General features: G+C 40.1%; 1 protein-coding gene across 1 annotated transcript in view; it reads left to right on the top strand.

Annotated features, from left to right (window-relative positions):
- The window catches only part of LOC128700094 (protein argonaute-2), a 163,840-nt gene that overhangs the window by 105,710 nt on the left and 43,096 nt on the right, over positions 1-15,034 (top strand). The window contains exon 8 of the mRNA XM_070086882.1: positions 391-591. Within this exon, the coding sequence (XP_069942983.1) occupies positions 391-591 (201 nt within the window). The remainder of the gene's footprint in view (positions 1-390; positions 592-15,034) is intronic.

Below are 15,034 nucleotides of genomic sequence, written 5' to 3'. Positions count from 1 at the left end.
TTTTGAATATGATTGTTCCAACAGTACTATACATTAATTCATGTTTCCAATAAATACATAAATATTACAATTATAGATAACCCAACAATGTAAAAAAAAATTTTAATGTTTCAATGTTTTCTTTCTTAGACTCTTTATATACCATCATGAAAATAAATCAAGATACATGATTTTGCAGCTATTGGTAAAAATTTATCAAGTAGTTTTGACAAGTAAACATTGTAATTTTTAGAAATATTTACTGGGAGTAAATTAAGCAGATTTAACCTAGAATAATCCAACGTTGTTAATCAGTTTGACTTTTTTAACCTGCATTTACTAAAGGGATCAGTGTGTTTTTTATAATTTATAAGACTGAAAACATTAATTTATAATTATGGTTACTTTCAGAAATCTTCTACGTGCATTTTATAGAACTACGGGTCGTAAGCCTGAAAAGATTGTCATGTATCGTGATGGTGTGAGCGAGTCTGAGTTTCAAAAAGTGCTGTCTGAAGAACTTATTGCCATGCGCCAAGCCTGCACTGCACTGGAGGAAAATTACACACCAGCAATGACATTTGTTGTGGTTCAGAAGAGACATCATACAAGGTAAAAAGGGATACACTTTTGTTTCGGCTACTTACTTAGTACTTGTAAGCTTAATTTCTACTCCCTGGAAAGCAGGCAAGAAAGATACATAATAATATACACTTTATACACTTGATAAATCATAGCGGGACTAGTCCCAATCTGCACAAGAAAATCATTCCCTACGAAAGCATGAAATGCATGAAAATGCATGAAATGCAAAATCTCCCCATTGAAAAGCAGGGGCGCCATGAGTACCCTAAGAGAAAACACAGTAAGTATCAGGGGCCTAAGACTGTTCAACTGCTTCCCAGCATGCGTAAGTAGGATTACCAGTAAATCCCTGGCTGTCTTCAAGAAGGCGCTGAACAGGCACCTAAAGTCAGTACCTGAGGAGCCCGGCTGTGGTTCACCAGGCCCTGATTCACCGCGAGGCCTGGTCATGGACCGGGCTGCGGGGACGCTGACCCTCAAAACCCCCTCCAGGTATTAGAAGTTAATGATATAATTTTTATAAATAAAGTAATAGTAAGCCCGAGCACTTCTGGTAGGGTTGTAGGTTCTGTCTTTCAGTCTCATGAACCTGCAATATGGCAGGTAAATCGTTTCTATCCAGCTCATTTCTTAAAAAAATTTTAATCTAGATATATTTTCCTTCCATGATCTGTTCTGAAACTAAATCATGGAGTCATGTGGGGAGGGGGGAGAGGAGGTGATAATCCCCAAGACCATTGAAAGATATAGCAAATCTTGGTATTTAGGTTAAGCTTTAAAGAATAAAGTTGGCAGTAGGTGTCCTGTGGCTTCAGGCAACACTCTCGCCTCACACTCACTGAATGTTCATGGTTCAATCCCTGTCATGGTGGAAACCTTGGGCATGTTTACTTACGTCTTCTGTCCATGTTCACCTAGCGGTAAGTAGGTACCTGGATGTTAGTCGACTGGTGTGGGTCGCATCCTGAGGGTAAGATTATTATAATCAAAACTAAGTGCTAAACCCACCAGGGTTACATAGCGCTGCAGGGTAGGATATATGAAATGAGTTAAAAGCTAGATCTATAACTAGCTAGGGTGGGGAGTATAACAAAGGTACATATTTGTGGGCGGTGAGGAGCGCTATGGGAAGTACAGTCAAAGGTTGTGTAATAAATCTGATGTTGTCAAAAAGTCAAAGGAGTCTGTGTCAAAGGTGAGGCCGTCAGCAAGGAGGGAAGATAAAGGAAGGTAAATTCTGCGTGCTCGTTGATAGACTAGACAATCCAATAAAATATGGCAAACTGAAATTGGAACTTGACAATTCACACAGAGTGGAACTGGATGCCTCTCCATGAGATACCCCTGAGTGAGACATGTGTGTCCAATGTGAAGACGGTCAAGTGTAGTTTCCCAGCCATGACATTGGTGATAAGACCAGGATCCTAAACTCGGCCTGATAAATGTAATTTGTCATGAATCAGCTTAGACCACCGCTGTTGTTAACGGCTGCAAAGGTGGATAATGATTAAAAGAAAACAGTCTGACAATGGAATACCTCAGTAGGAAACTAGAAGGTCATGTACCGCTGACTGCGCAGTCGAGTCAGCCCGCTCGTTGCCCTGAACATCAACATATCCAGGGTCCTAGCTGAAAACAATTTCTTTGTTTTTGCTAGAAATGTAGTGCAACCAAAGCTGTATACGAAGAACCAGGAGATGAGGCGAATTAATTTTTTGATAGCTTGCAAAGCACTAAAGGAGTTTGAGACTACCACAAATGTTGAGGTAAGCATGGATGCAGTACATATAATGGCAATGAGAACTGCATACAGTTCAGCTGTAAAAATGCTAGCTGAGACTAATAAGTGACCTAGCATAATACTATCCAGGAAATTTGTTGTAAACCCGACACTGTCAGAGGATTTAGAACCATCAATGTTAACTACAAGGACATGAGAATGAGACCGAAAGTGGTTAAGAAAAAGGGAGCGAGAAGCAACTAGAGATATTTGAGCTTTCGCGCACGGCAGTGGGGAAGAACAGACAGAAAACTGTCGGAACCACCCAAAGGAGAAGAGAAAAGTTAGATACTAGGTGAACATATAAAGGGGGCAACTGAAGAGAAGTCAAGATCAAGTGAAGGCAACGAGATATGCGATGGAGTAAACATGGACAGCGAAGAAATAATGGACCTCTACTAACGTCCGTTACTATCCTGTATGTAGAAAGATCGTGAAGGTCATGAGAGCGGACAAATTAACGAAGGCAATGGGCATCATGGCGATCGTTCAAAGATAGAACATTCTCCTCCTCATATAGCCTCTCGACAGGTGAAGAAGGAAAAGCACCTAGACATAAATGTTATCCCTGATAATGGATAGGATCCAGTTTTTAAAGAATTGTGGGAGAGGCCGCGGAATATATCTGGTTGCCATAGTCTAGTTTCGATAAAAATAGGGAGAATGCAGTTGAAGGAGAGTTCGACGATCCACCCCATGAAAAATGAGCGAGAGTTTTAAGGAGGTTCAGCTGACTATGGCAAGTTGCCTTCAGGGAGGTAATGTGAGGCTTCTAGGACAGCCGGCGATCAAACAGAAGACCGAGAAATCTGACAATATCTCGTTCAGGGATACCTGAGCCATTCAGGTTTATTGGATTATCAAGGACAACAAAATGTCTGGTGAAAGTAATTTGCTGTGTTATAGCACTAGAATATTTAAACCCAAGAATAGTCGCCTAGTGGAAAACACGGTTGACAGCATTCTAGAGCGAGGGTGATACTAAAGGCCAGTCAGGTGTCTGCATAAGCTATATATAGCAAAGTCATCGACATAAAAGCGATGACCAAATATTAGAAGGGAGAACAGAGGCCAGATCAAGTAGAAAATGAGTGGTGCTAAGAAACATCCCTGAGAGCCACCCTCAACTTGAATAAAGCCCAGGGAAAGCAAGTTATTAACCTGAACACGGAAATGTTTCTCAGCTAAGAAGTTTTTAAGGAAAAACGGCAGATTGCCCCGGTGCAATAACTGAGTTGTTACTAGCAAAGGCACTGTGAACGTATGTATCTAATCGGAGTAAGGGGTCAATAGTAGAAAGGCTCTTACGAAAGCAAAATTGACTAGTGGAGAGACTATTGTGTGTCCCTAAATACAACATTAATTAAACATCTGTTTATTAAACGTTCCATCACCTTACAAAGTTCACTCGTATGAACAATGAGACGATAGTACCTGATTTACGAGAAGGCAGAACAACAGCAGATTTCCACAACTAGGGAAGAACTCCTTGCGACCAAATAAGATTAAAAAGATGTAAGAGAAATGCAGGGGCTGAAGGATGTAAATGTGAAGCATGCGAATGTGAATGCCATCAGGCCCAGCTGCCGATGATTGGCAAGTGGAAAATTTTGATTCTAGTTCTAAAAGTGTAGAAGGCTAGAAGAAAAGTCTAATGGCAGTAACTCTCTGGCAGACAGCTCAGCTCTTGAGGACAAACAAGAAGGTTCTTCACTAAAAACAGTCTGACGCGAACCAATGGCCCAATTCGCCAGTTCAAACTGGCCACGTGGGCTTCAGGACAGTCAAGGATTTGAATGCGAAGCAAGTTGGATAGGAAAATGATCGCTGTCATGTAGATCAGAGAGTACAGACCAGATAAAGTTGAGTGCAGTTGAAGAGGAGCAAATTGAGAAATTTATGAAAGAGAGTGTTTGAGTGCGTGTCAAAATGAGTGGGAGTACCCGTATTTAAAACGTGGAGAAGAGAAGTGAGAAGAGCCTCTAACTGGTCTCCACTAGAATCACTGTGAGACCCTCCCCAGAGGAAATGATGAGCATTAAAATTTCCTAACAAGAGGAGAGGAGGAGGTAGGGAAGAAATCAGAAATGCCACATCAGAAATAGATAATGGCGAGCAGAAAGACATAAAGAGCAGACTGTATGTTACTTATCCAAGTAGATATGGGCTGCAGTGCAATGCAGTGAAGCATTGAGAAGGACCTGAGAATGTGGTATACCATGGCACACAAGAGGTGCATTTTCATTAAAAAGTCCCATCGGGGAAAGGATTCGATAAATGTAATATATAGCCCGAGACGGGACAAAAAACAGCTGAGAGCAATTTTGCTTCTTGCAAACAGACACAAACAGGGGAAAACTGGAAGAGCAACACCTGATGATCCCCCCAATTACCCCTGAGACCTCGAATATTCCATTGCAAATAAGCCATAATCGGCTAATAGAGTGTAACAGAATATATCGCAGGTGTCTATGGACCAGGACAGTCAGTAAAGTCGATATATGGAGGCACTGGGAAACTAGTAATGAGCGAGGTATTAGAATGACCTGAAGATAGGCAGGGTGAAGAAGGGTGCAGAGGGCGAAAATATGAAGTTTTGGTGGGCCATTTGGACCAGTGTCCATCATAGGTCTTGTATCCTCGATAAAGTCTATCATAGGTGTTGTCTCCTCTATAAAGTCCATCATAGGTGTTGTCTCCTCTATAAAGTCCATCATAGGTGTCGTCTCCTCGATAAACGCAGACATGTCTTGAATAGTCTCAGATGAGAGAGAAGTTGGAGAGAGTTTGGAAGTGAAGGACTAAAGGTGTCTTGGCAGGCAGAAACTTCCGGAAGGACAGACTAGGGAGTAATTGTACATGGGGGGTGATGAACTTCCTCAGCAGTATTAGATGCATCCCGAGGTAAAGGTCGAGACTCAGAGATAGAGTGTGAAGAACGTTTGGGAGATGAAGAAGATTTTGACTCACATGAAGATGTTGACTTTGGAAAAGGGATATGTGGCAGCGATTTAGACTGGAAGGAGCACGTAGACGTTGAAACATGCAACTAGAAAGGTGAAGAGGTAGGGACCAGTAAAAGATGATGAGGTTGGAACATCAGAGTCCAGGACCGTAAAAGGAATGGACACAAAGGCGACTGTGGAAGAGACACAGAAGCAATTGTGACAGCAAGCACTACCGAGTTCTGGGGCCGTCTAGCAACACTGGAATATGAGAGCCGTGGGAATTTCCCGTGGAGGTGGAGATGGAAGACTGCCATGGTGTAAAAGAAACCATCTTTTTCTTTGAAATAACGGATCTCTTTTTCCCCTTAGGAAAATTGGGCAACGTTGAGAATAGGTAGGGTGCGCCTCTTTGCAGTTCAGGAAAGATGGTTCACTGCACTAGAGACAGGGCATTCTGCCAATGACTTGGAGTATTTTGTCGGGTGGCTGAAACACCAGCAATGTCTACATTGTTATGGGGCAGGGATCTCTTCCTACACTTGTAGGTATTGTCCCGCTATGTATATGGATGCTGGTAGTTCATGACTGTCAAAAGTTAGTTTTGCTGTATTGCACGGATCTGGAGATTCTGGAGCTTGAGTTGCTCCAGAATGTCATCATTACATGCGAGAAAGTCACTTTGTATAATCGTACGTGGAGAGACAATAGATCCACAGCAGAATTAAGGAAGATATATTTGCAAATTAGAACTGCTGTGTTGTTAACAATTTCAAGAAGTGAAAGGTTATGTGCCTGCTCTGCATTTTATACCTTGACTACTCGTATGCCACTCTTAAGAGCATGGAAGGAAATGTTCTGGAGTCCCTTGCTGATGTTATGGTCGTAGCGTTGAGATTTTTGTCCAAGGATTTTGAAACGGAGTGTAAGGGGAGGGATTGCTTATTTGTGCGTTTCTTATTAGTGTGAGAGGAAACTTAAGTAGGTTTGTCAATGACAGGTTGAGGTCGTTCGGATGGGGGTTTAGAGGTAGGCCGTCCGGAGTTATGAGTACAACCCGATCATAAAATCGACGCACTGTATGTGGAGAAGTCGGGATCATAGTCAAAGCCATACAAAGGTCAGAGGTATCCAAAGGGTCGGTCAAAACCGCAGTACCTAGGGTGGGTAACAAAACATTACCCGAAGAAGGTACAAGGCTGGAAGAGAGGTCTGAAGGCATGCCAGTGTCTGTAAAGGGTGCTGCAGGAAAGGGTCTGGAAAGAGGAGGGAGGTCATTGTAATGGGTGGCCATGATAAGTCTCCCCTTGTTTTTTATTTAAAAAAATAACTAAAATAAAAAGCAAAAAAAAAAATTAAAAAAAGAGGGGGAAGCATGGAGTATCTCCTGGGAGGCATGAAAGGATCATGTCACCCTTCATGCCCAAGAGGGCCCTCACTGTGGCCAGTAGTGCAGATGCAACATACAACCTGTGCCATACCCTGCTTTTCATGCCGGGAAACCGGCAATCCAGGATAGCAACCTCACATCCACCAAGCTACCTCAGCGGACAAAAAAGAGGATGATTGGAAACCAGCCACGAGGCATACCTCCTTCGGTCACCACCTCTGGAATCCAACAGGCAGCTTCCAGAGATACACCCGTTACCCAAAAGACATCGTAACCCGACCCCCGGGATACCTGGGGAATGGGACATCCCCAGATGATTCAGATTACACGGCAACTATACTACCACCATGGACCTCAACGGAATGGGGCAGACATCAATTCTCTTCCCCCTACTTAGGAGCTAGAATGCCTGAGGGGAGGACCCCAAAGACCAAAAGCAGGGAAGGGGGGACTGGGGGCTAATTAAGTTCAATCGAAAGAAGAAGACTGAAAGGTCCAAATTTCTCAGATCAAAAGAGACATCATCATCGGATTCTTCCTAAGAGCATATTGAATTTGTAGTCCGGAGTTTCTTGACGAGGAATGTACCAAACCTTCACTGATATACAATTTTCTTCCTTTTCATCAAAGACAGCAAGAAAAGAGCTCTTCAGATCATCAATGCTCCACGCACCAACACCACTCCTAACAAAGTTATAATCCTTCCCAACAGCCAGGTTGTACTGAACGTTGCCAAGGTACTTGCACAAACTAACACTAGAGTCACCATCGCATACAGCACTTCAATAAAGGGTCTAACCAAGACAAAATCGAACCATCATGAACCAGTCAATGCAGGCGTTTACAATACACCTTTTGGAGGCTGTGACAGGATGATAAATTAGACACATGTGCAACATTTTGGTATCATTAAAGGTACCCAAATGTTGCACGTGTCTAATTTATCAACTTGTCGGTTCTTTGAACCATTCATCTACATTCCTATGACAGGATATGTACGTGAAATAGCAAGGAGCCTCGAAACACGCCTCAATGAGCACATAAATGCATGTTGAAATGGTAACTTGAACAACGCCTACATACAACACCGGAATTCTACCAATCACTTCATAAAATTCAAAGATGCCCGACTAGTGATCAGAGAGCCTAATTTCCGCAGACATAATTGCCTTGAACCATCATTAATCGCTATTTCTAACACAAGCAATATGAAGGCAGTTTCATCATCTCTGAAGTAACAAAAATCCTCCTCAAAACAATAAACCCTGACATCACATAATCGCTGCTGCTAATGCTGCACAAGAACATAACAGAGGAGGACCACTGAAACAGACCTTCTCAAATGCAACCACCAATAGAAATATTTGTCTAACCTATTTTTATGCTACCCAAGTAATAGCTTTTATAATCTTTTACTCATTTGCAAGTTGATTGTTCTACCATATTGTATTACTACTACTACTACAACTAATATTACTACTACTACTGTCGGTAATTCTACCAACATTATTACAAGCTACGAATTCTCTGAATAATATTCACTCCACACATTGCCCTCAGATACGAAATCTCCACTGCTTGCAGACTCCTCCTTGCTGCAACATTCACAACCCATGCTTCACACGCATACAAGAGTGCTGTTCCCACTATACTCTCATACATTCTCCTCTTTGCTTCAATGGATAACTTTCTTTGTCTCCACAGACGCCTTAGTGTTTCACTCTCCTTTTTTTTTCTTGTCAGTTCTATGGTTTTCCTCTTTTTTTCATAGACCCATCTATTGACAAGTCCACTCCCAAATATCTGAACAATTCACTTTTCCCATAGTCCCTTCCTGCTATCTGATATTTAGTCACTCATTACCTAAAGTTTTTGTTACCCTCATCACGTTGCTCTTTCCAATGTTGACTTTTAGTTTCCTTTTAAATACCCTCTCAAATTCATCCACCAACTTCTGCAATATCTCTTCAGAACCTCCCAAAAGCACAGTGTCTTCAGCAAAAAGCATCTGTGACTGATTCTTCCAATCCAAAATCCCTTCCCCAACACTCGAACATTCACTTCTACAACAACCCCATTTATAAATGTCGTGTCAAATACATAAAATTGGCCATTAGCAGGAACTCATTTAAAATTAAGTACTTTCTAAAATTTTATTCCAAATGAAAACTTTCGTAACCTTATTTTAACAAGCGAAATTAAATTTAGCCTAATCCAACTAAATATATTTTAGGTAAGTTTACAATAATTTAATAATAAACAAACAAAAATATATTTTTTTCGTTTGGTTCAGAATTTTTTTTTTTAATTAATGCATACACAAATTTTTGTTTGTCTTAATTCGGAAAGAAGAGCAATGCTATTGAAGCCAAAATCGCAAGTTTTACCTATTTGACACGATAGTAGGTTGGTAGACAGCAACCACCCAGGGAGGTACTACCGTCCTGCCAAGTGAGTGTAAAACGAAAGCCTGTAATTGTTTTACATGATGTTAGGATTGCTGGTGTCTTTTGTCTGTCTCATAAATATGCAAGATTACAGGCATGTCTTGCTACTTCTACTTACACTTAGGTCACACTACACATACATGTACACGTTTATTTATACACACTCATCTGAGTTTTCTTTGATTTTATCTTAATAGTTCTTGGTCTCATTACTTTTCCTTTTATATCCATGGGGAAGTGGAATAAAAATCTTTCCTCCGTAAGCCATGCGTGTTGTAAAAGTCAACTAAAATGCCGGGAACAATGGGCTAGTAACCCCTTTTCCTGTAAAGATTACTAAAAAGAATAAGAAGAAAATTGTCAAAGTGGGAAGTCTGAATGTGCGTGGATGTTGTGCAAATGATAAGAAAGAGATGATTGTGGATGTTATGAATGAGAAGAAACTGGATGTCCTGGCTTTAAGTGAAACAAAGCTGAAGGGGGTGGGAGAGTTTCAATGGAGAGGAATAAATGGGATTAGGTCAGGGGTTTCAAATAGAGTTAGAGCTAAAGAAGAAGTAGCAATAATGTTGAAGGATAAGCTATGGCAGGAAAAGAGGGACTACAAATGTATAGTGGGTTATAGTAAGCGTGTATGCACCTGGAGAAGAGAGAAGTGTAGAGGAGAGAGAGAGATTCTGGGAAATGTTGAGTGAATGCGTGGGGAGTTTTGAATCAAGTGTGAGAGTAATGGTGGTTGGGGATTTCAATGCTAAAGTGGGTAAAAATGTTATGGAGGGAGTAGTAGGTAAATTTGGGGTGCCAGGGGTAAATGTAAATGGGGAGCCTTTAATTGAGCTATGTGTAGAAAGAAATTTGGTAATAAGTAATACATATTTTATGAAAAAGAGGATAAATAAATATACAAGGTATGATGTAGCACGTAATGAAAGTAGTTTGTTAGATTATGTATTGGTGGATAAAAGGTTGATGGGTAGGCTCCAGGATGTACATGTTTATAGAGGGACAACTGATATATCGGATCATTATTTAGTTGTAGCTACAGTTAGAGTAAGAGGTAGATGGGAAAAGAGGAAGGTGGCAACAACAAGTAAGAGGGAGGTGAAAGTGAATAAACTAAGGGAGGAGGAAGTTCGGGCGAGATATAAGCGACTATTGGCAGAAAGGTGGGCTAGTGCAAAGATGAGTAGTGGGGGGGTTGAAGAGGGTTGGAATAGTTTTAAAAATGCAGTATTAGAATGTGGGGCAGACGTTTGTGGTTATAGGAGGGTGGGGGCAGGAGGAAAGAGGAGTGATTGGTGGAATGATGAAGTAAAGGGTGTGATAAAAGAGAAAAAGGTAGCTTACGAGAGGTTTTTACAAAGCAGAAGTGTTATAAGAAGAGCAGAGTATATGGAGAGTAAAAGAAAGGTGAAGAGAGTGGTGAGAGAGTGCAAAAGGAGAGCAGATGAAAGAGTGGGAGAGGCACTGTCAAGAAATTTTAATGAAAATAAGAAAAAATTTTGGAGTTAAACAAGTTAAGAAAGCCTAGGGAAAGTATGGATTTGTCAGTTAAAAACAGAGTAGTGAAGTTAATAGATGGGGAGAGGGAGGTATTAGGTAGATGGCGAGAATATTTTGAGGAAGAAAGGGAGGCGGTAATTTCATGCACTGGCCAGGGAGGTATACCATCTTTTAGGAGTGAAGAAGAGCAGAATGTAAGTGTGGTGGTGGTACGTGAGGCATTACGTAGAATGAAAGGGGGTAAAGCAGCTGGAACTAATGGGATCATGACAGAAATGTTAAAAGCAGGGGGAGATATAGTGTTGGAGTGGTTGGTACTTTTGTTTAATAAATGTATGAAAGAGGGGAAGGTACCTAGGGATTGGCGGAGAGCATGTATAGTCCCTTATATAAAGGGAAAGGGGACAAAAGAGATTGTAAAAATTATAGAGGAATAAGTTTACTGAGTATACCAGGAAAAGTATACGGTAGGATTGCGGATGAGCAAGGAGGCTTCAGAGTGGGTACGGGATGTGTAGATCAAGTGTTTACATTGAAGCATATATGTGAACAGTATTTAGATAAAGGTAGGGAAGTTTTTATTGCATTTATGGATTTAGAAAAGGCATATGATAGAGTGGATAGAGGAGCAATGTGGCAGATGTTGCAAGTATATGGAATAGGTGGTAAGTTACTAAATGCTGTAAAGAGCTTTTAAGAGGATAGTGAGGCTCAGGTTAGGGTATATAGAAGAGAGGCAGAATACTTCCCGGTAAAAGTAGGTCTTAGACAGGGATGTGTAATGTCACCGTGGTTGTTTAATATATTTATAGATGGGGTTGTAAAAGAAGTAAATGCTAGGGTGTTCGGGAGAGGGGTGGGATTAAATTATGGGGAATCAAATTCAAAATGGAAACTGACACAGTTACTTTTTGCTGATGATACTGTGCTTATGGGAGATTCTAAAGAAAAATTGCAAAGGTTAGTGGATGAGTTTGAGAATGTGTGTAAAGGTAGAAAGTTGAAAGTGAACATAGAAAAGAGTAAGGTGATGAGGGTACCAAATGATTTAGATAAGGGAAAAATTGGATATCAAATTGGGGAGGAGGAGTATGGAAGAAGTGAATGTTTTCAGATACTTGGGAGTTGACGTGTCGGCAGATGGGTTTATGAAGGATGAGGTTAATCATAGAATTGATGAGGGAAAAAAGATGAGTGGTGCGTTGAGGTATATGTGGAGTCAAAAAACGTTATCTATGGAGGCAAGGAAGGGAATGTATGAAAGTATAGTAGTACCAACACTCTTATATGGATGTGAAGCTTGGGTGGTAAATGCAACAGCGAGGAGACGGTTGGAGGCAGTGGAGATGTCCTGTCTAAGGGCAATGTGTGGTGTAAATATTATGCAGAAAATTCGGAGTGTGGAAATTAGGAGAAGGTGTGGAGTTAATAAAAGCATTAGTCAGAGGGCAGAAGAGGGGTTGTAGAGGTGGTTTGGTCATTTAGAGAGAATGGATCAAAGTAGAATGACATGGAAAGCATATAAATCTATAGGGGAAGGAAGGAGGGGTAGGGGTCGTCCTTGAAAGGGTTGGAAAGAGGGGGTAAAGGAGGTTTTGTGGGCAAGGGGCTTGGACTTCCAGCAAGCGTGCATGAGCGTGTTAGATAGGAGTGAATGGAGACGAATGATACTTGGGACCTGACGATCTGTTGGAGTGTGAGCAGGGTAATATTTAGTGAAGGGATTCAGGGAAACCGGTTATTTTCATATAGTCGGACTTGAGTCCTGGAAATGGGAAGTACAATGCCTGCACTTTAAAGGAGGGGTTTGGGATATTGGCAGTTTGGAGGGATATGTTGTGTATCTTTATACGTATATGCTTCTAAACTGTTGTATTCTGAGCACCTCTGCAAAAGCAGTGATAATGTGTGAGTGTGGTGAAAGTGTTGAATGATGATGAAAGTATTTTCTTTTCGGGGATTTTCTTTCTTTTTTGGGTCACCCTGCCTCGGTGGGAGACGGCCGACTTGTTGAATATATATATATATATATATATATATATATATATATATATATATATATATATATATATATATATATATATATATATATATATAATATATATATATATATATATATATATATATATATATATATATATATATATATATATATATATATATATGAATATATATATATATATATATATTTATATATATATGAATATATAAATATATATATATATATATATATATATATATATACTTTCAACAAAACCGGCCGTATCCCACCTAGGCAGGGTGGCCCAGAAGAAAAACAAAAGTTTACCTTTTTAAATTTAGTAATTTATCCAGGAGAAAGGGTTACTAGCCCCTTGCTCCCGGTATTTTAGTCGCCTCTTACAACGCGCATAGCTTACGAGGGAAGAATCTGTTTCGCTTACCCAAGGAGGTAAGAGGAAATATATATATATATATATATATATATATATATATATATATATATATATATATATATATATATATATATATATATATATATATATATATATATATTTATATATATGTATATATATATATATATATATATATATATATATATATATATTTATATGTATATATATATATATATATATATATATATATATATATATATATATATATATATATATATATATATATATATATATATATATATATATATATATATATAGGGTGTATAGGGCAAGGAGGAATAACATCTTGTAGGAATGAAGAAAAGCAAGTTGTGAGTGTGGGGGAATTTCGTGATGCAGTGGGTAGAATGAAAGGGGGTAAGGCAGCCGGGATTGATGGGATAAAGATAGAAATGTTAAAAGCAGGTGGGGATATAGTTTTGGAGTGGTTGGTGCTATTATTTAATAAATGTATGGAACAGGGTAAGGTACCTAGGGATTGGCAGAGAGCATGCATAGTTCCTTTGTATAAAGGCAAAGGGGATAAAAGAGAGTGCAAAAATTATAGGGGGATAAATCTGTTGAGTATACCTTGTAAAGTGTATGGTAGAGTTATTATTGAAAGAATTAAGACTAAGACAGAGAGTAGGATAGCAGATGAACAAGGAGGCTCTAGGAAAGGTAGGGAATGTGTAGACCAAGTGTTTACAGTGAGACATATAAGTGAACAGTATTTAGATAAGGGTAAAGAGGCTTTTGTGACATTTATGGATTTGGAAAAGGCGTATGACAGGGTGGATAGGGAGGCAATGTTGCAGATGTTGCAGGTGTATGGTATAGGAGGTACGTTACTGAAAGCAGTGAAGAATTTTTACAAGGATAGTGAGGCTCAAGTTAGAGTATGTAGGAAAGCGGGGGATTATTTCCCAGTAAAAGTAGGCCTTAGACAAGGATGTGTGATATCACCGTGGTTGTTCAATATATTTATAGATGGGGTTGTAAGAGAAGTAAATGCGAGGGTCTTGGCAAGAGGCGTGGAGTTAAAAGATAAAGAATCACACATAAATTGGGAGTTGTCACAGTTGCTTTTTGCTGATGATACTGTGCTTTTGGGAGATTCTGAAGAGAAGTTGTGAAGGTTGGTAGATGAATTTGGTAGGGTATGTAAAAGAAGAAAATTAAAAGTGAATACAGGAAAGAATAAGGTTATGAGGATAACAAAAAGATTAGGTGATGAAAGATTGGATATCAGATTGGAGGGAGAGAGTATGGAGGAGGTGAATGTATTCAGATATTTAGGAGTGGACGTGTCAGAGGATGGGTATATGAAAGATGAGGTGAATCATAGAATTGATGAGGGGAAAAGGGTGAAGGGGGCACTTAGAAGTCTGTGGAGACAAAGAACTTTGTCCTTGGAAGCAAAGAGGGGAAGGTATGAGAGTATAGTTTTACCAACGCTCTTATATGGGTGTGAAGGATGGGTTGTTGACGTTGCATCGAGGAGGAGGCTGGAGGCAGAAAAGATGTCTGTCTCTGAGGGCAATGTGTGGTGTAAATATAGTACAGGGAATCCGTAGTTTGGATATTAGGAGAAGGTGCGGGATTGCCAAAACTGTTGTCCAGAGGGCTTAGGAAGGGTTGTTGAGGTGGTTCGGACATACAGAGAGAATGGAACGAAACAGAATGACTTCAAGAGTGTATCAATCTGTAATTGAAGGAAGGCGAGGTAGGGGTCGGCCTAGGAAAGGTTGGAGGGAGGGGGTAAAGGAGGTTTTATGTGCGAGGGGCTTGGATTTCCAGCAAGCATGCGTGAGCATGTTTGATAGGAGTGAATGGAGACAAATGGTTTTTAATGCTTGGCGTGCTGTTGGAGTGTAAACGAAGTAACATTTATGAAGGGATTCAGGGAAATCGGTAGGCCGGACTTGAGTCCTGGAGATGGGAAGTACAGTGCCTGCACTCTTAAGGAGGGGTGTTAATGTTGCATTTTG

This window comes from Cherax quadricarinatus, chromosome 20 (assembly GCF_038502225.1).
Source record: "Cherax quadricarinatus isolate ZL_2023a chromosome 20, ASM3850222v1, whole genome shotgun sequence".
Taxonomy (NCBI): Eukaryota; Metazoa; Arthropoda; class Malacostraca; order Decapoda; family Parastacidae; genus Cherax; species Cherax quadricarinatus.
Note: the sequence above shows the minus strand (reverse complement) of the source record. Positions and strands in the feature narration are given on the sequence as shown.